Source organism: Aquila chrysaetos, chromosome 3 (assembly GCF_900496995.4).
Source record: "Aquila chrysaetos chrysaetos chromosome 3, bAquChr1.4, whole genome shotgun sequence".
NCBI classification, from domain to species: Eukaryota; Metazoa; Chordata; class Aves; order Accipitriformes; family Accipitridae; genus Aquila; species Aquila chrysaetos.
In genome coordinates, this window is record NC_044006.1 from 32283675 (window position 1) to 32305753 (window position 22079).

At 44.5% G+C, this 22079-nt stretch overlaps 1 protein-coding gene across 7 annotated transcripts in view; it reads right to left on the reverse strand.

Annotated features, from left to right (window-relative positions):
- Positions 1 to 503: 503 nt before the first annotated feature.
- POMGNT2 (protein O-linked mannose N-acetylglucosaminyltransferase 2 (beta 1,4-)) overlaps positions 504 to 22079 on the reverse strand; it is a 43228-nt gene continuing 21652 nt past the window's right edge. For 5 of the 7 annotated variants that reach the window (XM_030009711.2, XM_030009710.2, XM_030009706.2 and 2 more), the window contains one exon: positions 504 to 2803. In XM_030009711.2, coding sequence (XP_029865571.1) covers positions 975 to 2711 — 1737 coding nt within the window. In that variant the 5' untranslated portion in view covers positions 2712 to 2803 and the 3' untranslated portion in view covers positions 504 to 974. Of the gene's footprint in view, positions 2804 to 6255; positions 6406 to 11058; positions 11291 to 22079 lie in introns of those variants that run through there. The other 2 variants (XM_030009709.2, XM_030009713.2) reach the window with 2 other exon arrangements.

The following is a 22079-nucleotide window of genomic DNA, read 5'->3' on the forward strand; positions in this document are numbered from 1 at the left end:
CCCTGCCTGACTCTGTTTCCTCCCACCAACATCTAGGAAAACCTGTGCCCAGAAAGCTTCCCTTTGCAACCACCTGCCTATCACTTAGCAAAGCACGTACCTGTTAGCAGCTATTACCAACAGATTATTCTGATGCAACACCAAAAAAAGGATTTTCTTGAGCCGATTGCTGTAAGTGCAATCTCTCCCCCAGCACCTCTTCCAAACCACCCCCCTTCCTTTCCCACAGACCTGTACGTAACTCACAAAATGAAAACATCTTAAAACACAGTACATTATTTTACCCACTCCATCCTTTCTATCTCCTACCTGCTACTCCAGCCTTTTCCTATTGAGGTGCAGTAAAATCTGATTTTAAACATGAAGCTGACACTGTATGCTTATTCTCTTCAGCCAAAATATGAAAAATAAAAAGCTAGCCATATACACATTTTACCACAGCAATAGATAAATCTGTCACAGTAACGATTTTGAGATATAATAATAAGCAAAAAAATATCGAGGAGGTTTACAGCAGTTTAATGAAGGCTCTCGTACCAAATCTTGAACTCAAAGTTACAGTCAGAGTTATTGAAAAAAATAACTTACAATGAAAAGCTGATGAGAATTGCCCACCTAGCCATGGAATTAACTGCAGTTTAACGCTGTGCTTAAATACTCACCACACAATAGAAACAAATTTAAATCACGACCAAGGTACACACAATTCACTTCCATTCTGTTTTCAATTACATGTATTCAGAATGTAATTTAACCTCTGGAAGTTACTCTGAAGAACACAGAGGTTTGTTTTTTTTTTTAAACTCACTGGAAATAAATACCATTTAAAGAATACACATGGAGTGCAGTAAAATGGACACTTAGGCACTGGTACAGTCTAGTCCTCTTCAGCCCTCTACAAACTACAAGACAAGAAGTTTTAAAACACAGATGGAGTGGAGAGCAGGGCAGAGCTGTACAGGTAGCGCAACAGGTTATGTACTACACAAGAGCACATCTGCAAAAGGTCCCAGGAGATTTTTGTTGAAGATGCAGCGTATCCACACCAGGTATATCGTGAAGGGCTTAATGTTTTCTGAGAAGGTGTGATTCTGATGGGACAATATATAAGGCATGTAAGTGTTTTCTCCTTGCTCTTGTATCCACACTTCATATTTCACTTCTCTGACCTTGAGATACTTCAGGTTCCAGGGGATCTGCCAGGACACGGCAAGTTTAGCTTCACTCGTGCCCTGGACAGAGGCTTGACACTTGGCATCCCTCACTTTGCCAGGGTAGAGGCTGCCAGACCACTTCTGCTTCTTGAGTCCGGGCTTAGACTTCACAGTCTGCCTGATCACATGGATGAGAGAAGGGATGTTCACCTTCGTGTCCTGGTAGGCACGGAACAGCCACTCAGGGTTGCGGCAGCAGAGGTGCCGCGGCACCTCTGTGCTCTTAATGATGCGCTCTTGCTCAGTTTTGTCCAGATGAGCAATCCCACCCTGATCCCAAGGTCTGTCCGGGTAGGTAATGGTGTCTTCCCTGTCAGTATTCTGCCAGGCAATGTACTGCAGGTCCATGCCAGGAAGGGTTGCCAGGGTTTTGTAAGGGGTATAGTGTTCAGGGTTGATAGCATAAGGAAAGAGCTCCACCACTGTGGCACCTCTTGGCAGGAAGAGAGACATGACTAATTGGGCCCCATGCATGCTGACCAGCATGGACGCATTGCTGATCAACCGGACGATGTCAGAAAATGAATGCTCCTCCAGAGAGACGGTAATGGTTTTCATCTGAAACTCCTGAGCAAGAGCCAGGATTAGTTCTGCCTCATTTAGGATAAGTCTGTTGATTGTTCGACTGAACACTACGATGTACTCCTCACTGGAGCTTTCCTCCAAGCTGACGTTCAGCTTCTGCATCATGAATTTGGTGAACTGTCTGATCTCATTACCAGAAACCAAGATGTTAGCCTTTGGTCCTTGTGGCTGGACAAATCCGTATTGGTACCAGGTGGTGATTTTGGACAGTCCCACATACGATTTGGTAAAGCAGAGGAGCCTGCCCAGGGTTTTAAGCTGCTCCCTGAGGAGTGGCTGCTTGTTACTCAGTAACTTGTAGAGGTCAAAGTGAACACCTTCACTCCACCCTTCCATGAAGAAGAGCCGTGCCTCCAGATCTAAATCAGAGAACTGCTGCATGGTGTAATAAATGGGGAGGAGGTCGTCATGAAAGACGTGCATCAGGTTGTCTGGGTTGAACCTGTTAGCGATCAGCGCCACATCAGGCACGAAGACCGGCTTTGGCATAAATTTCAGCGCAGCAGCTGGCAGCTCCACAAAGTTGAAGTACTGGGTGTTGTGATCTTCCACCGAGGAGAGGTCGAGCAGAGCTGGCTGGAACCTCCGGGAGCCCAGGTTGGGCAGCATGACCGAGGAGTTGCTGTGAAAGTAGACAAACTCCTCAGCCTCGGTAGAGTAGCAGAGGGAATCAAAGCGGCAGATGCGGTCGGTGTGCATCTTGCCGGTGCACACCATCCTGGTACCGTCCTCCACCAGTGCCTGGAGAGCTGCATGGTAGTCAATCTGAACCTGAGAGAGTTCCTGAGACTGACGCGTGAGGACCAACTCCTCTTCGACCATGAAGACATGCTCTCGCAGTTTGATGTATTTCCACAGCACAGCAGCGAGGACAGACACGAGCAGGGCATTAAACACAGCTGCTATGTTCATTCTGTAGTTAGATCCTAGCAAGATGACAGGTGGGGAATGCAATGGAGAAGGAACACATCATTAACACTCCTTGACATGGTGAGGGAAAAGACCTGTGGAAAATAAAACAAGAAAGGAACCATTTAAACATCAGGTTTACAGCTCCACCATAAATCACATTTTATGGACTATTCAAGAGAGTTTAGGCTTTTTTCAGTAATTTTTCTCCCCTTTCAGGGAATGAGGGAAAAGAAGAAAACAGTGCCAAAGCACTACCCAAAACTGTAAAAAAAATAAAGCAAACAGAACTGAGAGCTGCTCTACAGAAAGGCTTCCTCTCTTTTTCGTTTCTGCCCTTTTGGAGAAGTAAGAGATTGAGGATGAGCTCTATGAAGCTTTGTCAGAAAAATGGTATGTTCCCTGGGACTTTGGCTCACTTTGCTTTTTGCAGACCACTCCAACAGTGAGAGGAAAGAGAGCACTGCAATCACTGGGCAACTCGCACAGCGCTTGGGACACCTTGCTCCTTCTCTTGATCTGCTGTAGGCCTTTTGCATGGCTGCGAGTACCCAACTCTGCCTCTCGCCTTTACTGTGCAGGTAACAATACTACAAGGAGTATTGCCAAGTATAGATTTTGCTACACTCCATTCCAATATGAAATGTGAACTGGTGAACATAACATTCAATTTAATTTTATTCGGCGGGTTGGGAGAGGACTTGCAGGTCTAGGGACTGCCCTGTAGTCTCTCAGTTTTTTCTTTGGCTGCAATCCAGGATCAAAGGCTAGGAGCTGCCATTGTCTTCCAAAAGAAACATTGGCATGGGAGAGAGGAGAGCTGCGCTCTTTATGCGAGGAACTGATGTTTCATTAAAGCAATCAAACCTTCATTAGTGAGAGTCTGACTTGCACCAGCACAGCCAACCCTTATACAAATGAGAAGGTAATATATTTGAAGTGTTTCCAGTGTTGGTGTTTTCCCAGCCCAACCTGAGAATCTTTTCTGTGCTGCTCCAAGACCTCCCTGTTTCTTTTTCTGTTATGGGAGAAATACTGCCACTGTTTTCTTTCTATGTAGAAACACTACTGGCTTATATCAGAGTATCGATTCTATTTTCAACTGTGAACTTCAACTGAGATATTGATTCACCTACAGTATTTATGGGCTCCAATCTTCATTACGCATCAAGGTTCACTGCTAGTCAGTCAGTAAATAATTGCAGCCCTGACTCATGTGGAACTTTAGGAAGGGAAGTTTCTGATTGGTATATACCTGATTAGACTGTTTCTAGGTGCGGTTTTTAAAGGTAGCAATTTAAACTCCCTTTGATGTAAGTTTGCAGGGAGGGAAAAAAAAGCAATGTCTCAAGCACATGCTCCAACATCCCAAGCAATAGTCCCTCAGCATTTTAACCCAGAGATGCTTGTTCTTATATGGCAGAGTGGATGAAGACAGCAAGGCATATTTAGGACCAATGCAAGCACCTCCTCTACCGCCAAGGGAGTTCTTTTGAAAAAGAGATATTGCAGCCTGAAAGCTTGACCCTGCAATCTGGTTCATGCAGCTTAGAATTGAATGGAGAATCATTCATGGAATTCAATGAAATTAGAAGGGATCCCTACAGCTTGTGAGGTCCCAACAGCCTGCGGGATCCCTGTCTTAGGAAGAACTGAAGGTACGTAAGAGACTGAATAATGCCAAAGAAACAAGTGCTAGCTGTAAGCCACACAGATTCAAGAGGTGGTCTCTGGGGATCTGAGCAACAAATTCATATCAATTTCGGAGCAGCTCTAGCTACTCAAATGAAACAGAAATGAAGTCCACCTCCTTTGGCAAGTAGTCTGAAAAACTGCCTCATTTAGCAACTCCCTAAAAGCAAGCAGCAAATTAAAAAGGTGTTGGCTTTGATTTCAACCATGGAAAAGGAAATGGGAAGGGACCCAGAGTGGTCATCTAATTACTAGGGATCAGCTCTCCCTAAACTACTCCCAAAAGATGCTTATCTATCTCATTCTTAATACTCATTCATCTCTTCAGCCAGTCTCTTGCAATAAAGGCATGAAGGACTGTGATAAAACTCTTTCCTAACACTCAGCCTTTGTTTTCCACCACAGCAATTTAAACCTGGTCTTGTTGCAGGTGCCACAGATATCCTGCACAGACGAATGATGGCTGTCGCATCACCTCTCAATCTTTCCTTGATGACTGCTGCTCCTGATGGCTTTGCAACTCTCAACCATGGCTGTTCCATGGACAGCCTTGAATGGAAACCTACTGGGCACAGTGGTATATCACTCAGGCTCTGCTAATGCAACCAAACCAGTTTTCAGGAAATAAATTTTTGATGGGGATGGATCTTAAGTTATTTTGTTGGTACCAGACTTCCAAAGCTTCATTTTACTTCTTCACTATCTTCGAAAGATGTCTAACGATATCATCCAACTCTTCATTGTAACTTCTCCACTACAGACCTCTCAGCTTGCGAGTACAGCTTTAAATGACTTCAGCAGCATCACCAAGCAGAGGACCAGGCCCAAGCAGCTATGTGCAAAGCCTGCTAGTCAGTATGTGAAGGAGACCTTTGACAATCAAGTCCTCTGCTACAAGCACAGACTTCAAATGAAGGCCAGTCTGTGGGCATTGTGAAAGTTTACTGCTGGTCAGAAGAACAAAGCACCTACAAGTTCAGTGGAGTCAATGCGCATTGCAAGAACTTGGCAGAGGGGAAAAACCACATGGCCTCTTCATTATTCCAGTATGGCGGGGAGAGTGTCTACGTGTGGGTGTTTCAAAGGCATTAGAAGCAAGCAGTCCCTAAAAACACCACCGATACCACCTGCATTTCACAGGCATCTCAGCGGTGGAGAGCTCTGCCGACCATTACGAACCCCTTGAGCCAAACAGGCCTCCTTAGAAACAGCCTGTTCTAATGTTTCACCCCTGACTGATTTGTTCTCTCCCCTCCAGCCCCAAGGGAAGGGCATAAGAGGCACTTCAGAGATGCAGCCTGATGGATGCAGCCAATGTTCAGAGGTTAAGCAATTTTAATTTCAGACTCTGCTACAGCAATACCCACTAAATGGCTACAAATGAACAACTCAGCTTTCTAATAAAAATCACCTGCAAGGCCCTCCTCCATCTCTTCCCTCACTGCAGCTCTTTCACTTCCCTGCACTTAGCTGAAGTGAGTGCATGTGCTTTAGCCAACCAGGTGTCAGGAATGAATGTTAAAAGCTAGCAATGCTGAAGGAATCCATTCCTGTTCCTCATTGCCAGTTCATAAATCCTGGTTCATGCTGCTTGGCTGAAAGCTGCTTTTGATGGAAGTGAACAAGGGGATGTGGACAGGAAGGGGTGTCACAGGCAGAACTGAAAGGAGAATTTCACAGGTACTCAGAGAACTATCTTAATTCTTTGCCTGTTTTCCCACATTTTATCATCCACCTTTTTTTTAATCTGACACTTTCAGTGAACACAGACCTTAGAGAACGAAAATCTTTGGTCCTTCTAAGAGTGACAGAACATAAATAGTAACAAACCGTCCTGCTGTTTGCTTTTACATACCCAGGAGGGGCTGCACCAAGGGGGTAAAGGCAAGCAATCACCCTCCATGTCTCCTGGTTCCTCAGTCCCCCAAGCTGAGATCAGTCATTAAGTGTTGTCAGCAGCAGTAGTCCTGGGATGGGAAACTTTCCCAGGAGGCGGCAGGTAACTCTGAAACAGGTGAAAGCATTTAATCTTCCACCTGAAAAAAGCTGCTTCACAATAAAAGAAACTTTCATTACTAAATGTCCCTCACAAAATGGGTCTAGAGTTGCCACTCCCCTCCCACAGCGTCATTGGAGAACATCTTAAGAACTGAAAAGCACTTGCAGAAGTAGCAGGCCAGACACACTGCTACCTTCCTTAAGAGCAGAGTCCTCTCTGCTCTTTCTTTCTACATATAGGTCAGCATCTGGCTGTTCACACCCCCAGTTGCCCACAGACTTATCTCCTCGCCATTCCTACCACACTCATCCACCCTCTCACTTCCCAGTGACACTGGGATAATGACTGCTTTGCTCCACATGAGCAATGCGTCCCAGTTACCAAGGAAATTGCATGGACTGACTTTTTTTACTCTCTACTTTGAAATGCTAAAGCACCATCCTTCAGCAACAGAAGATGCGACAGCTGATAGACTAGAGCCTGGCCAGAAGAGACATGCAAGTAAAAGCAGCACTGAGCTTCTCACTGCCAAGCTGGCAGAGGTCAACGATGCCCCATAGGAGGGGACAGGGTGCGCCCTTGAGGATTCCTGACAGGAGTGGGCTGCAGGGGAGGAGCTGGAGTGAGAGAGGGAGACAAGCAGCAGATTTCCCTAGCAGCGATGCTGACAGGGCGCCGGGGCAGCTGACTTACAGTGCCACAGAGTCAAAGATAGGAAGCTCAACAAACACACTGGCATAGGGACAGCTCAAGACTTTGCAATGGAAATAAAAGCATATCCTGAGGTTTGCAGCTCACCCTCAATGGATGCCGCTCCAGAGGCTAAGAGCCTGTGGGAGGGACTCTATTTTTGGTCAGCTCATCTTTGCTCTTTTTCCAAGAGATCACAGGCATGAAGAGCTTACCCCATCCTCTTCCTCCAGTCCCCCCTCACTTAGCAAAAGGGTCACAGCTGCATCCTCTCAGCCCAGCTACTACTGCTTCTCTAACTAGCACTGAGCAGGTAAAGCCTTCAGGAGCATGCATCTGGCACCTCTGGCAGAGACCTCGAGCACCTTGCAGGTCTGTAATACTCTCATGGAAGTTTGGACACAGTAGCACCTTCTGCCTGTTAGCTGCCACCCATCTGATGTTTTAAACATCCTCAGGAAGTGGAAAAGCAACAGGAAGCATAGATGGAGACACTGTTCTTCATCACTTTTTAACATGTCGAGGAGATCAGAGTGGGTGGGATGGGAGAGATGAATTTCTACTAATAGGCAGTTAGCGTAAAGGACTGTTTGGATTCATTTAAGAGACGAGTTCTGTTGTTCTTTTTTTAATTGTGAAGCTAGGGTAGGATGAATTACTACTTTAAAGCTATTAATATGATGGACAGTGTTTTAAATCTCTTATCCATTTTAAAAGTTACTATCTAGGTAGGAAATTGGGAGAAAAGCTACAAAGCCCACACAATAAAAAGCAAACAAAAACAAAAAGACACAAACATACACTATTAAGACCCCTAAAGGAAAAAAGCAAGAGCTTCATTAGGGAGAACAAGGGTCATTGGGGTGAACAGCATGTCTAAAGGGGGACCACCTAGTCCTGCAGCTATTAACAAAATGACAAGTGCTGGTTTTGTCTACTTAGGCCTTGCCAAGCTTTTGTTACCAACTGCCCAAGCACTTCCCAAGCCAATGCTCAGTTTTCCAGAGCTACAACAGGCTAAAAAACCTCAGAAAATGGAAAAAAAGCATGAAGGACACACATTTCCAGACAGCATCACCACTCTGTGCACAGAGAGAAATGCCTCTACATGGAGGCCAACTTGGGTTTGGCCCAGCTGACCAGCTCCCGTGCAGGGCCTGCCAGTCGTGGCAGCAGTGTCCAAGCAGAACCGTCTCTGCAGTTCCCAGAAATGTGGTGCAACTGGAAGTGGTCTGGGGCTGCTCCTGCTACAGGAAAGGGAAGGAGTCGGGGTAGAACCCCATGGGCAGGAAATGGTCAGGGGACCCTGACCCTTCTTGTTACAGCAACACAGTGGGAGGCGTGGGAGCAGATATTCCCTCCTCAGGGACATTTTCCCCATTAGCACTCCCTACCCCTGGCTCCATCTCTTGCTAGACAGGCTTTCCAGGACCAGTACAGGAAAAGAAAAGCATACAAACATGGCATTTCACACTCCCCCTGCAAAATGTCTTCTGTTCTTTCTCCCATCTCTGATGCAAGAGGCTTAGCTAAGGATGCAGTATATGTAATACATGCAGTTTTAAATACCTACTTCATTCATGCTCAAAGCAGAAGTTGCTAGAAGGCAACTTTCCCGATTGGAAGGATGGGGAGTTAGGATTCGGTAGCCAAGAATTCGCTTTTATTCCCATCTCTGTCACAGATTCCCGCAGAACTACAAGCAAGTCAATCCCAACAACCCAAAAGGCTGTTATTTTATTCACTGTATTTATTTAATGAGATACATATATCTTTCACAGTACATATGACATTAAAGAAAGGATGGTACACTGAATGATTGATATACCGGAACATTTTCTCTGTAAAAAGCAGCCAAGTGTAGAAGTGCTGACTTTTTAAACAGGGAAAGAGCAGATTCTTGAAGGGAGCAAACCCAGCAGTTAAAGATATAAATATCATTAGTGAAGCCTGATACAAAGAGGGGATACAAAAAATAAGAACACCCTAACTCTGTAGTTTCAAGTAACATTTTAAAAATAGAATTTTATTCAGCAAAAATAAAATAAAAATATATTTTTTAAAAAAAAATGTCTCACAAAAACATTAGGTATCTATAGAGAGTTGTGATCAAAATTAGGTTTATCTTCAGTTTTTATGGTTTAGCATAAGTGAGGAATAGAAAGCAAAACTGTAAATCTTTCTATACAAGACTGCAACCAAGGAGACTGAGGCTCTGTGCAATGGTCCCTACTGCAAACATACCATCAGTATGAACAGGAGAATATTGGTGGCTACTGGACACCTTCCAGTTGTGCTTATGAATAGAAAATCTAAGTTTTCTTCCATTTAATTTCAGAGTCTGTGAGAGCTGGGACAGGAAGAGATCCAACCTGACTTTCACGTTGACTAGCAGCCATTGATTTAGTATTTGTTGATACTGCTGACTTGATCTACAAAACAACAGGTAAAAAAAAAAAATTCCAACACTAAGCAGTCAATGCGTATAAGCAAGCCACAAAACTGAGCTAAAAGTATGAAACTAAAAACAATACTTCTTGGGCTTTTAAGGTCCACATTTCCAAGATCTCTTCTCTATCCAGAATGATATGGAATATGAAATCCTTTACTCAAACAAAAACTAATCCTGATCTCCAGAAAATTCCCCTAAATAAGATGCACTTCCAATAAACAAGCTTGAGGTGGGAGATGTAAGAAAAATGAGCTGAAAAAGAAAAAAAAGGAGAAAAAAAAAAAAAAGTACTTCACTCAACCCTCAAGTCTTCACCTTCTGACAGTCACAAGCTTAAACATGAAAACCCAAGGTACTCAAAATATTCATGGCTAGACAGAGGGGGAAGCTTAACAGACAGAGTTCATTCCAGCTGTTCTTTGTTCACCTGAGTATCCCATCGAAACCTATCAGGTTATATTGGCATTAACAGCACTGTCATACGAGTAAAAAACCTCCTTTTGCCTCATCTCTTCCTTTTAGTGTGTAAGCAAGATACCTTTGTCAGAAACAAAAACGTGTCAGAGAGCAGCAGGTTTATCTTACTTCACTGATCTACCTAAAGCAAAGACGGAGTGGGGCTGGCTGAAGGGAAAATTTACTAATGCTGCAAAAGTGAATTTAAAAGAATATAATGCGAAATCCCAAAGTACTGAACAAGATGAGCTTCAGCCACTCCAACTGTGCCTTTGGGCTTTAGCTGCCATCTGTTATTCTCTGTATTTTATCTATCCTTTATTTCTCTATTCTCCAACGGGAAGAGTACCTGTGTTATTTGGATACTGGGACTGGTGCTTAGCAGCATTTACAGCCCAAGCTCTCCCTGCTTCCCATCAGCACGGTGCCTAAGACTGCTCCTGTGTGCTGCAAATTCTAAGCAGGAGCCGAAATTGTTCGGAGCACAGTGCAGCCAATAAGAACAGCGAAAATCCCTCCTTGGTTATCATTAGCTCTACATTAGCATGTTTTTAGGGGAGGGAAAACAAAAAAAAAAAGTAATCCCAAATCAGCACCTGTCCAGTAAGAAATACATTTCTGAAAACCTACAGAATTTAGTCCAGATCAAAGATGTTTTCCCCATGAGACTTTTGTTTAAAAATGTTAAAGCAAACCACCAGTCAAAGAAAGAGGGACTACAAAAACCTGGGATTACAAATGAACTACTGACCTCCTTCCCACACATGTACAGCCATAGAGGAGAGATTCATTGTGAAGTTGCGGGGTGGGGGGGGGGTGGGGGGGCAAGAAGATAACATCAAAAAACATGCTAATCCCCCCTCCCCCTGAAAGTACACTGCAGCCAGGAGTGCCAACAAAACTGAATTCAGAGCCCTATGTCTATGTGATCAGCACAGCAAACAGAGCACAGTTACAATAACACCCAGCAAAGAAACATAGTAATTCAGAGCATCTGCAACCTCTTTAATCTTGGAAGTACTATCACTGGTAGATTAGTGTTTCAGCACATGCATGCATACCTGGTGTTGTTAAATAACAGGAAATGCTATCCGGTGCCTCTCTTTCACAGAAGAAAGAAAAAAGAAGACACCTTAAAGCTACGGTTTGCAGGGGAACGAACAGTCTCCAGTCCTCTTCTTTCCCCACCACCATAAAGAAAAAGAAAAAATCGTATCTAACAGCTCTCAGCACAGTAACCCATGCACCATCTGCAGACTGAACTACCTTTCTCCCCCAGGTCTGAGCATGCTCTGTCTGTCGGCAGTGTCCTATCGCTCCAGCTGGCTCACCTCAATTTGTTAGCCTCCCAGAGGTCAGCCTTGCATGCAGGATGATTTGCTGCAGTATTCCTGCAAATCCCCAACGGGCGGCCACACTGAAACAAACACCATCGTGCTGTTTCACAAAGCTGAGCATGTCTTGGGAGACAGGCAGCAAACTGGTTTGGGGGGGGGGGCGACACATTTTAGAAATCCTGCTTTTGAGTATCATTGCTACTGCCACTACTACTCTGAACATTTCACACAAAAGAACAAAACAATAGGAGAGAAAGGAAAAAAAATGCCCCTTGCTAGAGGACATGAAAGCCATTCGGCATGCTTTCTAGAAATTCCCTTGGCACCAGGGAAGCAATTTCCCAGCTGTGATGGTCAGCAAATGGCTTAGTATTGAACAAGGCTGTGAGTGCCCTCCTTCAGCAATCTGGGGAACAGTATTTTCAAAAAGAAGTTATCTTTTACTGTGAAAATAAGTAATTCCTAAATACAAAGGCACAAAAATGAGCCAGGAGCTTATAAGAGAGTCTCTTCCTGCATACAAGCTGAAGGTCGTGGAGGCAAAAGTGTCTTATACCAACCTTCTCAGCAGAGCTTGAACCTGTGGGGACTGAGCAGCTTCTTGAAGATGGCAAACCAGGCGGTACTGGCTGGGAACTTTGCAAGTCCTAATCCTGCAACTGGATCTACATGTGGGATCAGAAGAGCAGCCCAGTTCTGCCCACGGAACTCACCAAAAGGCTTATGGCAGGGCAGGAAGTCACACCACTGAACACAGCTAATAGGAGTGAGATCCCAGCCCTGTAGGAACATACTTGTAGATAGATCACAAGAAAACACATAATGCTCGCTGCAAATGTGTTGTCTGTATATTTGCAGGATTCATATTGTTGATTATCTGGGAGGCTTTTTCCCTTTAAGTCAGACTTAACAGGTGAAATAAGAATGATGAAAAAGAGGAAATGTTCTCTAACACCCACATGTATACACATGGCTATGCATTTAGAATAGACTGTTTCAGTTGGAAGGGACCTACAATGACCATCTAGTCCAATTGTCACACAGATACTCTCAGATGAATGTAATAAACAGGTTAACTTTGTTCATGAAATTGAGAAGGGGGAAGAGACATATTGAGAGTTAACATATGCCTTGTATAAATAACAAAGCTTGCTTAAGTGATGCGTAAAGGTCACGGGAAGAGGGCAATGGCTATAACTTACTAGATGGGGGGAAAAGAACAACAGCTATAACTTACTAGATAAGGAGAGGAAGGACAACAGCTGCAATTTACCAAGACTGTATTTCTCCACATCAAAAGACATTCTACATCAAAGGATACTCATCCTTGAGAAAATTTACCAAATCTGCATAGTAACAGACCTGCACGAGTGAAGAAAGAAGAAGCAGGACAAGGCGGAGACTTACAAGAAAGGGGTACATGAAATGTATATAAGGAATGTAACGGTAACATAAAGTTGTGGGCCTGTGGTGGAGCATTGCCTCCCCGGCCGCCCAGCGCTGTTTTGCTCTTTTATTGCTTGCTAATAAATTTGATTTTTTTTTTATCCAATACAAATTGGCTCCTCCAATTTGTCACGAGCGTCTATAACAAACTTGGTGCCGTGACTCGGATCCAGGTTCTTTGGTGCGGACCGTCGCAAGCGGGGAGGCACCCTACCCTTGGATAGCCCCGTCTTGAGGAGGTGTCGTCGCCACACCCTGGACCCACGAACCCCTCTAAATTACGATAACTGAGCAAAAGAACCTGCAGGACCCCTTAAATTTTGTGCACGAAGACCAAGCGAAGACCCAGGAGCGGGTGAGTATATAAAGCGTGAGCCGTTTGGTTGGGGTGGTTATCCCGAGGTGCGACTGTGTGAGAGGTCTCTCTGAGATCACACGAGTGCGGACCCTCCAGTAGTGCAGTCATCGTAGCCCGCGAGGGAGCGAGTCACGACCGAGGGGAAGTGAGTGTGTGTGTGGATAAAGGCACCTCGGAAGATGGGACAGAGGAAAAGCAAGCCCTCTGGACCCATGGGGATGGGGAAGAGAAATAAGTTACCAGACATACCCCCGGATAGTCCCCTAGGCCTGATGTTAAGATATTGGGACAGTTCACCAAGGAGAAAGGATAGGTCTAAGGAAAAGATGATTAGTTATTGTATTGAGATTTGGGGTGGAAAACCTCTCAGCAATCCTCATGTACTTTGGCCCGTGTTCGGGTCCTCTGAGGATTGGGTGTGTCAACAATTAAATATATGGGTAAACAATAAAAGACCACCAGCCAGCCCAGAGGAGAGTGAATATGCTGCCTTATGGATTCCCCAATCTTGGGAGCCATCATTCCTCTTTGCCTTAAGGGAAAACAGATCAGATAAACCTCGAAAAAATGATGAGGACCCCCTTTGGCCCCCTCCCTATGCCCCTCAGGCCCCTCCGCCTCAGGACCCACCCCAAAGCCAGGAAATAGCCCAGGCCCAGGGGGGGTCAGATTCGGAACCTGATTCCCCAATCCCGGCACCCCCTCCCAGAAGGTCTGCACGTAATAGAATAATGCAAGGAAAGCAAAGATTGATTCCTCTTCAGGAAATGTTGGTGCCTGGTGGGGATGGACAGGGGGGACCGGGAACGGGGTATGTGGCAGTCCCCCTTAATACAGGGGATGTAAGGAAATTTAAGAAGGAAATGGGGAATCTGTTAGATGATCCCCTGGGGGTAGCCGAAAGGTTGGATCAATTCTTGGGACCAAATTTGTACACATGGGATGAATTACAGTCTATCCTGGGCATATTATTTACTGTACAGGAAAGAGACATGATTAGAGGGGCGGGGATGAGAGTGTGGGACCAGCAGCATCAGGCTGGTCCGGCGGCGGATCAAAAATGGCCCTTAAATCGGCCAAACTGGAATAATCAGGATCCAGCTCATAGGAATAATATGTCAGACTTGAGAACAATTATAATTCAGGGGATACGGGAATCTGTTCCCCGAGGACAGAATATTAATAAAGCCTTTCGTGAACAGCAAAAGAAAGATGAGACCCCAACGGAATGGCTTGAAAGGTTAAGGAAAAGTTTCCAGCTATATTCTGGGGTGGACCCTGCCACTCCTGTAGGACAAGCGTTGCTGAAAACTCAGTTCGTGGCCAAGTCATGGGGAGATATTAGGAAGAAGTTGGAGAAAATTGAGGACTGGCAGGAGCGGGGGTTGGATGAATTACTTAGAGAAGCTCAGAAGGTGTATGTGAGGCGAGAAGAGGAAACGGAAAAGCGACAGACTAGGCTGGTGGTTGCAGCGGTAAGAGAGGGACAGAAAGGTGTGATAATGAGACCCGGTCGGCCTGGTGGGGGGGATAAGGAAAGAATTCGGGGGAGAGGAGATAAAGCCGTGGAATGTTTTTATTGCGGGAAAAAAGGACACATGAAGAGAGAATGTAGAAAAAGGATTCAGGATGAAAAAGTGTTTTGGGAGGATTAGCGGGGTCAGGGGCTCTATGTGCTGAGGACCCCTGGTAAGAAAGAGCCCTTGATAACTTTAAAAGTGGGTCCTCAGCATCAGGAGGTGATCTTTCTTGTAGATACCAGGGCCGAAAGGTCTACGGTACAATCATTACCTCCGGGATGTAAAATATCTGAGGATAAAGTTAATGTAATTGGAGCAAAAGGGGAACCTTTTAGGGTCCCCGTCATAAAAGATGTGGTGGTGGAATCAAGTTGCAGATACGGAATCGGAACGCTGTTGTTGGTACCTGAAGCGGAATATAACTTATTAGGTAGGGATTTAGTCGTAGAAATGGGGATTCGGGTGGATGTGGAAAAGGAAGAGTTGAAAATCAGGCTTTGTCCCCTTACAGAGGTGGACGAGAAGCAAATTAACCCCGAAGTGTGGTATACTCCCGAAACAGTTGGAAAACTGGATATTGAACCATTTGAAGTGGTTATTAAGAACCCAGAGATTCCAGTGAGAGTTAAACAATATCCCTTATCTAATGAAGGGAGAAGGGGACTAAAACCGGAGATTGAAAGACTATTGGGAAAGGGGGTACTCGAACCCTGCATGTCCCCTTTTAATACCCCAATTTTACCAGTAAAAAAATCCGATGGTAGCTATCGGCTGGTGCATGACCTAAGAGAAATCAATAAACGGACTGTCAGCCAGTTCCCGGTAGTGGCAACCCACACACCCTGTTGAGTCAATTGGGGCCCGAAAACCAATGGCATAGTGTAATAAATCTTAAAGATGCATTCTGGTCATGCCCTCTTAAGGAGGAACGTAGAGATTATTTTGCCTTTGAGTGGGAAGACCCAGACACTCATAGGAAACAGCAGTTAAGGTGGACTGTACTTCCCCAAGGGTTCACGGAATCCCCAAACTTATTTGGACAAGCCCTAGAACGGATTCTACGGGAATACCGGTTGCAAGATGGGGTCGTGCTAATACAGTATGTGGATGACTTATTGTTGGCAGGAGAGAATCAAGAGACAGTCAGAAAAGAAAGCATACGGTTGTTAAATTTCTTGAGCCTTCAAGGCCTCAAGATATCATGGTCAAAACTACAGTTTGTGGAAGAGGAGGTAAAATATTTAGGACACTGGATAAGCAAGGGGACTAAGAAGTTAGACCCTGAACGAGTAAATGGGATTTTATCACTGAAAGCCCCGAAGAGTAAACGACAGATTAGACAATTGTTGGGGCTATTTGGGTATTGCAGGCAGTGGATCAAGAACTTTAGTGCGAAAGTGCGATTTTTGTATCAAAAGTTAACTATGGATGGATTGCTTAAGTGGACTCAAGAGGATGAAGAAAGATTAGAGGGTCTCAAGGCCGATCTAGTTAACGCCCCTGTCTTGAGTCTGCCTGATGTGAGGAGACCCTTTTATTTATTTGTGGCCACTGAGGAGGGGACGGCATACGGGGTTCTGACCCAGGAGTGGGCAGGAAAAAAGAAAGCCGTAGGGTACCTTTCCAAATTATTAGACCCCGCCAGTAGAGGGTGGCCCACCTGTTTACAGGCAGTTGTTGCTGTAGCCCTGATAGTGGAAGAAGTGAATAAGGTAATGTTTGGAAGTGAATTAAGGGTGTTCTCCCCTCATAATATTCGAGGGGTTCTCCAACAAAAAGCTGAAAAATGGATCACCGATGCTAGGCTTTTAAAATATGAGGGGATCCTAATCCATTCGTCTAAATTGGAGATCGGAACAACGAACTTGCAAAATCCGGCGCAATTTTTGTATGGGGGTCCTGAAGAAGAGTTAACACATAATTGCCTTCAGACCATTGAAGAACAAACAAAAATTAGGCCAGATCTAGAAGAGGTAGAATTGGGGGAGGGAGAAAAGCTATTCGCTGATGGGTCATCTCGAGTAATAGCAGGGAAAAGGAAGTCAGGATATGCAATTGTGGACGGAGGGAGCCTAGAAGTAAAGGAATCCGGACCCCTCAGTCCTAGTTGGTCGGTGCAGGCATGTGAGTTATACGCAGTACTTAGGGCATTGGAACTTTTAAAGGATAAAGAAGGAACCGTGTACACGGATTCAAAATATGCGTATGGAGTGGTACATAGTTTTGGGAAAATTTGGGAGGAACAAGGACTTATTAATTCTCAAGGAAAGGGTTTGGTTCATGAGGAACTGATTGTCAAAATTCTACAAGCAGTAAGAGGGCCCAAGCGAATAGCTGTGGTACATGTTAAGGGACACCAAAGAGGAACAACCCCTGAAATTCGAGGGAGTAATCTTGCTGATCAAGAGGCCAAGGCGGCAGCACTACTTGCTGTGACCACCGCCCCGCCGGCAGGTGAAACGCCGGCAAGAATCCTAAGCCCACAGTTTAGTAAACCAGAAATGGATAAATTGAAGGAAATGGGAGTAGTGGAAAAGGAGGGTAATTGGGAACTACCCGATGGGAGACAGGTGTTACCAAAAGCACTAACATGGAAAATAATGAGAGGTATGCACTCAAAGACTCATTGGGGTGTCCAAGCGTTGGTTGATCAATTCACAATAAAATACATGTGTATTGGGGTTTATAATGTAGCCAAGGGAATCGTACAAGGGTGCCTAACGTGCCAGAGGATCAATAAGCAGCATCTTAGAGAAAAAGTACAAGGGGGGCGGGAATTGGCACACCGACCATTCGCCAAAATACAGATTGATTTTACTGATCTCCCTAAAGTAGGGCGATATAAACACTTACTTGTAGTGGTAGACCACCTCACTCATTATGTCGAGGCGTTCCCTACTGCTAGGACAACTGCCAATACAGTGGTAAAAATACTTTTAGAGCATATCATACCGCAATATGGAAATATTGAAACTATTGATTCAGATAGAGGCCCACATTTCGTTTCCAAAGTAGTAAAAGAAGCTCTAGCCCCCTTTGGAACTAAGTGGGAGTTCCACACCCTGTGGCATCCCCAAAGCTCCGGGAAAGTAGAACGAATGAATGGAGAAATAAAGAAACAATTAACTAAGTTAATGATAGAAACCAAAATGTCATGGGTAAAATGTTTGCCAATTGCTTTATTAAATATTTGGACTCAGCCCCGAGCGGATACTGGAATTTCCTCATTTGAAATGTTATATGGCATGCCCTACGATATGGAATGCCCAGCCAATTATCCTACTTTAGATGAAGATAGTATTAACCCTTATATTGTTCAGATAATGAAAAGGAGAGAGTGATTGCGAAAGAAGGGAATGGTGGTACAGAGGCCACCCTTAGATATATCCATACATTCAGTGAAGCCAGGTGATATGGTATTAATCAGAGCCTGGAAAGAATCCTCTCTAACTCCTAGGTGGGAGGGGCCCTTTCTTGTTTTACTTACCACAGAAACTGCTGTCCGAACTGCAGAACGAGGATGGACTCATACAAACAGGATCAAAGGACCAATTCGGAGTTCTCATTGGGAGGCGACCAGAGACCCTGACAGCTTGAAAATCAAGTTCCGAAGAAAAGTGGAGGAGTGAGACTGTCTTTTGTAAAAATCCTCACTGTATATGTTATCTTTGTATGTTACAGGTGTAAACTTTGTAGAGAAAAGTGGTGGACACATTGCTCCTATGGGTATTCCCCTAGTGACATTTGCCACGAATGTTATAATTACGAACAGGAATTAATTGAGCAAGCATTACGTGTGGGAGTATCAACTGGGAAAATTATAAAAGACTCCAAAGAATGGTGGGATATTTTTGCTAAAGGCATAAACCCTGAGAGGTGTTGTCTTTATGTAAATGAGTTATGCCCAACGAAGGCTGAAATAGTGCAAGTATCCCGCAGACGAACAGTGGTCAGAGTGGGGTGGGGAGCTTGGGAAGTGAAGGATACAAACTGGGACGCATATAAGTCAAAGCAAAGTAAATATAAAGGAGGTTCCCCTGAAGAATACGACTGCTGCCGAGAAGATGGTACACCTCGCTGCTCTAAGCAACAGAGTAGGCAGAGAAGAGGGCAGAGACGTACTGCTGTGGGGATTAAGGTTGATGAACTACCTCCAGAGAAGGCTCATGGAGCCTCTTGACTTATTACTCCCAAACGAAACGTCCTCAGAGCTTCCCCAAAGTCTCCCATCTCTCACCAGGGATGAAGACAAAAATCAAAATGATTATCAGCACCCTCGGAATACCTGTCGCAAGGGTAAAGGGACACCACTTTTCTCAAACTTGAGATTAAGCACTTAGATGATAGGACTGTTACTAATGCTAATAGGGACAACCCAAGGCAAAGGGAACCCCCACCAACCTTACAAATGGATGCTCTATAGGTGAGAAAATCAAAAGATACTACAGCAAGTAATTGCTGCCGGGGCCCCAAGCTTTAATCAATCCTTATGTCAAATCGTACCCAGGAACCCATGTCTACATAACTTAGGCTTTTACTTTTGTCCCAGTTCTAACCCTGGAAAGGGGTATTGCAACCATCCCGACTCTTACTATTGTGCTTATTGGGGTTGTGAAACTATAGCTTCTGATTAGATTCCTGGGGGAGGTCCAGATAAATTCCCATCCATAGGATGGGGGCCTCATGGATGTACACCTGCTTCACATGGTTGGGATGGAAGCCAAACAGGACCATGGAGTGGAAATTGCCCATATATTTATATTAATGTAACCAACCCGAAAGATCCTGCTTGGTTAACCAGGAGAACATGGGGAGTCAGACTTTGGAAACCAGGCGCAGATTCAGGGGGAATAATTATGATAAGGAAAGAGCTGGTGCCAAATGAATCCTCTGGTGTAGGACCAAATTCGGTTGTAGCAGAGGAAGATGATAGTAACAGTATTGTACAGACTGCTACTATCCTCCCTAACATAGACATCGCTGAAAACAATATCTCGGGCGTATCAACAAGAATCAACCCATTGTGGGATATGCTCCAAGCCAGTTATCAGGTACTGAATGCCACCCACCCTAATATAACTGAGCATTGTTGGTTGTGTTACGACATTCGACCGCCCTTTTATGAAGCTATTGGGGTGGACAGTAGATTTAAAAAGTCCAACGGAACAAATCCAGCTCAGTGCATGTGGAATAAAGAATCTGGATGTAAGCAAGGGATAACAATGTCCCAAGTATCGGGAAAAGGAAAGTGTATCGGAAATGTCCCAAAGGACAAACGACACCTGCGTAACACAACTCGCAAATCAGGAGAAATAACAGCTGAGTGGTTAATTCCTGCGGATAATACTAAGTGGATTTGCTCCCAAACTGGGGTTACACCTTGTATATCCCTAAAGGTCTTTAATTGGATAACTGAATATTGTATACAAGTAGCTGTGATACCTAGGCTTATTTACCATCCCAAAAGTTTCATTTATGACTATCAAACTACTCAGGCCCATCACATACAGAAACGTGAGCCCTTTACAGCCCTCACGGTAGCAACCCTCATAGCAGTCGGAGCTGCTGGAGCTGGTACAGGAATAACCTCCCTCGTACAAACAAAATCAAAAATTTCAATCCCTAAGGGTAGCGGTCGACGAGGATTTGGCTAGGATAGAAGAGGCCATGACAGCCCTAGAACAGTCTGTTAGGTCTTTATCAGAAGTAATATTGCAAAACAGACGGGGCTTGGACTTAATGTTCATGCAGCAGGGGGGGTTATGTGCAGCCCTACGGGACGAGTGTTGTGTATATGTTGACCATACTGGAGCAGTTAGAGATACAATGGCCAAGCTACGGGAGGGGTTAGAAAAACGGAAAAAAGACTGGGAAGTACAACAGAACTAGTATGAGCCCATGTTTAATTATTCACCCTGGTTAACCACCCTATTGTCAACTATTACAGGACCTCTTATTTTGTTGATCTTATTTTTGACTTTTGGGCCATGCATTTTTAATAAGTTGATCGCTGTTGTTAAAGGGCGCTTAGAAGCTGCACATTTAATGCTGCTACGAAAGCAATATGAACAGATCGGAGATGGAGGAATTACTCCCATTCTCGGGTGGGCAAAAGAAGCATTGGATCGATTTAATGAACAAAATCAGGATATAATAGAAAAGGGGGGATTGTAATAAACGGGTTAACTTTGTTCATGAAATCGAGAAGGGGGAAGAGACATATTGAGAGTTAACATATGTCTTGTATAAATAACAAAGCTTGCTTAAGTGATGTGTAAAGGTCACGGGAAGAGGGCAATGGCTATAACTTACTAGATAAGGGGGGAAAAGAACAACAGCTATAACTTACTAGATAAGGAGAGGAAGGACAACAGCTGCAATTTACCAAGACTGTATTTCTCCACATCAAAAGACATTCTACATCAAAGGATACTCATCCTTGAGAAAATTTACCAAATCTGCATAGTAACAGACCTGCACGAGTGAAGAAAGAAGAAGCAGGACAAGGCGGAGACTTACAAGAAAGGGGTACATGAAATGTATATAAGGAATGTAACGGTAACATAAAGTTGCTGGCCTGTGGTAGAGCATTGCCTCCCCGGCCGCCCAGCGCTGTTTTGCTCTCTTATCACTTGCTAATAAATTTGATTTTTTTTTATCCAATACAAATTGGCTCCTCCAATTTGTCACGAGCGTTTATAACAATGAAGAGCAACCATTTTATATAAGGAAACAGAGAAAAGAATCCCTAGGTTTTTGCTCATGGCAGAAATTACCCTTACTGCCAAAATGAAAAAGTTCAAATGGCTCTGCATTAAAAAATGCAATTAGGTAAGATACGGGGTATTCAAAACTCTCATCTAGGAGAGTCTGGCAGCTATGAGGGTTAGCATGTTACCTAAACTCTCTCTCTAAATATGCATCACAAACTGGTGTCTCCAGCTTCTTACCTTCCCCAAATCATGCTGGAAGTCATCTGAGGGAGGGGATAAATGGATTTACAGCATCTGTGGTGGTTCACTGCACTATGGAGTCATGCTGCCTGGGCTGGTTACTGTTGACCAAGTCTGCAGTCACTCTGTCCGTGAACAACCCCTGCTTACTGTGTGACCCCAGCCCCTAGAAACCTTCTGTTTCCATGCGAGAAGGCAAAGCAGCCCTGCCAAATTAATCTGTGGCAATTGACAGGCTGAAGGATTTGCAGGGCAGTGAGGGGTGATACGTTTTGAACCACAGTAGCAATAGAGCACAATACCAAGTACTGCAATACCCTACAACTTTTGGGGCAAGGGTCCACCAGTGTTTCAAGTTATTACAGGTGACAGGTCCCTCATTCACCAAGTACCCTGACCTTACTGAAGTCAGGACTCCCCCCTAGGGGAGGCCACTTCATGCGGACAACCTGCAATCAATGACTTGGG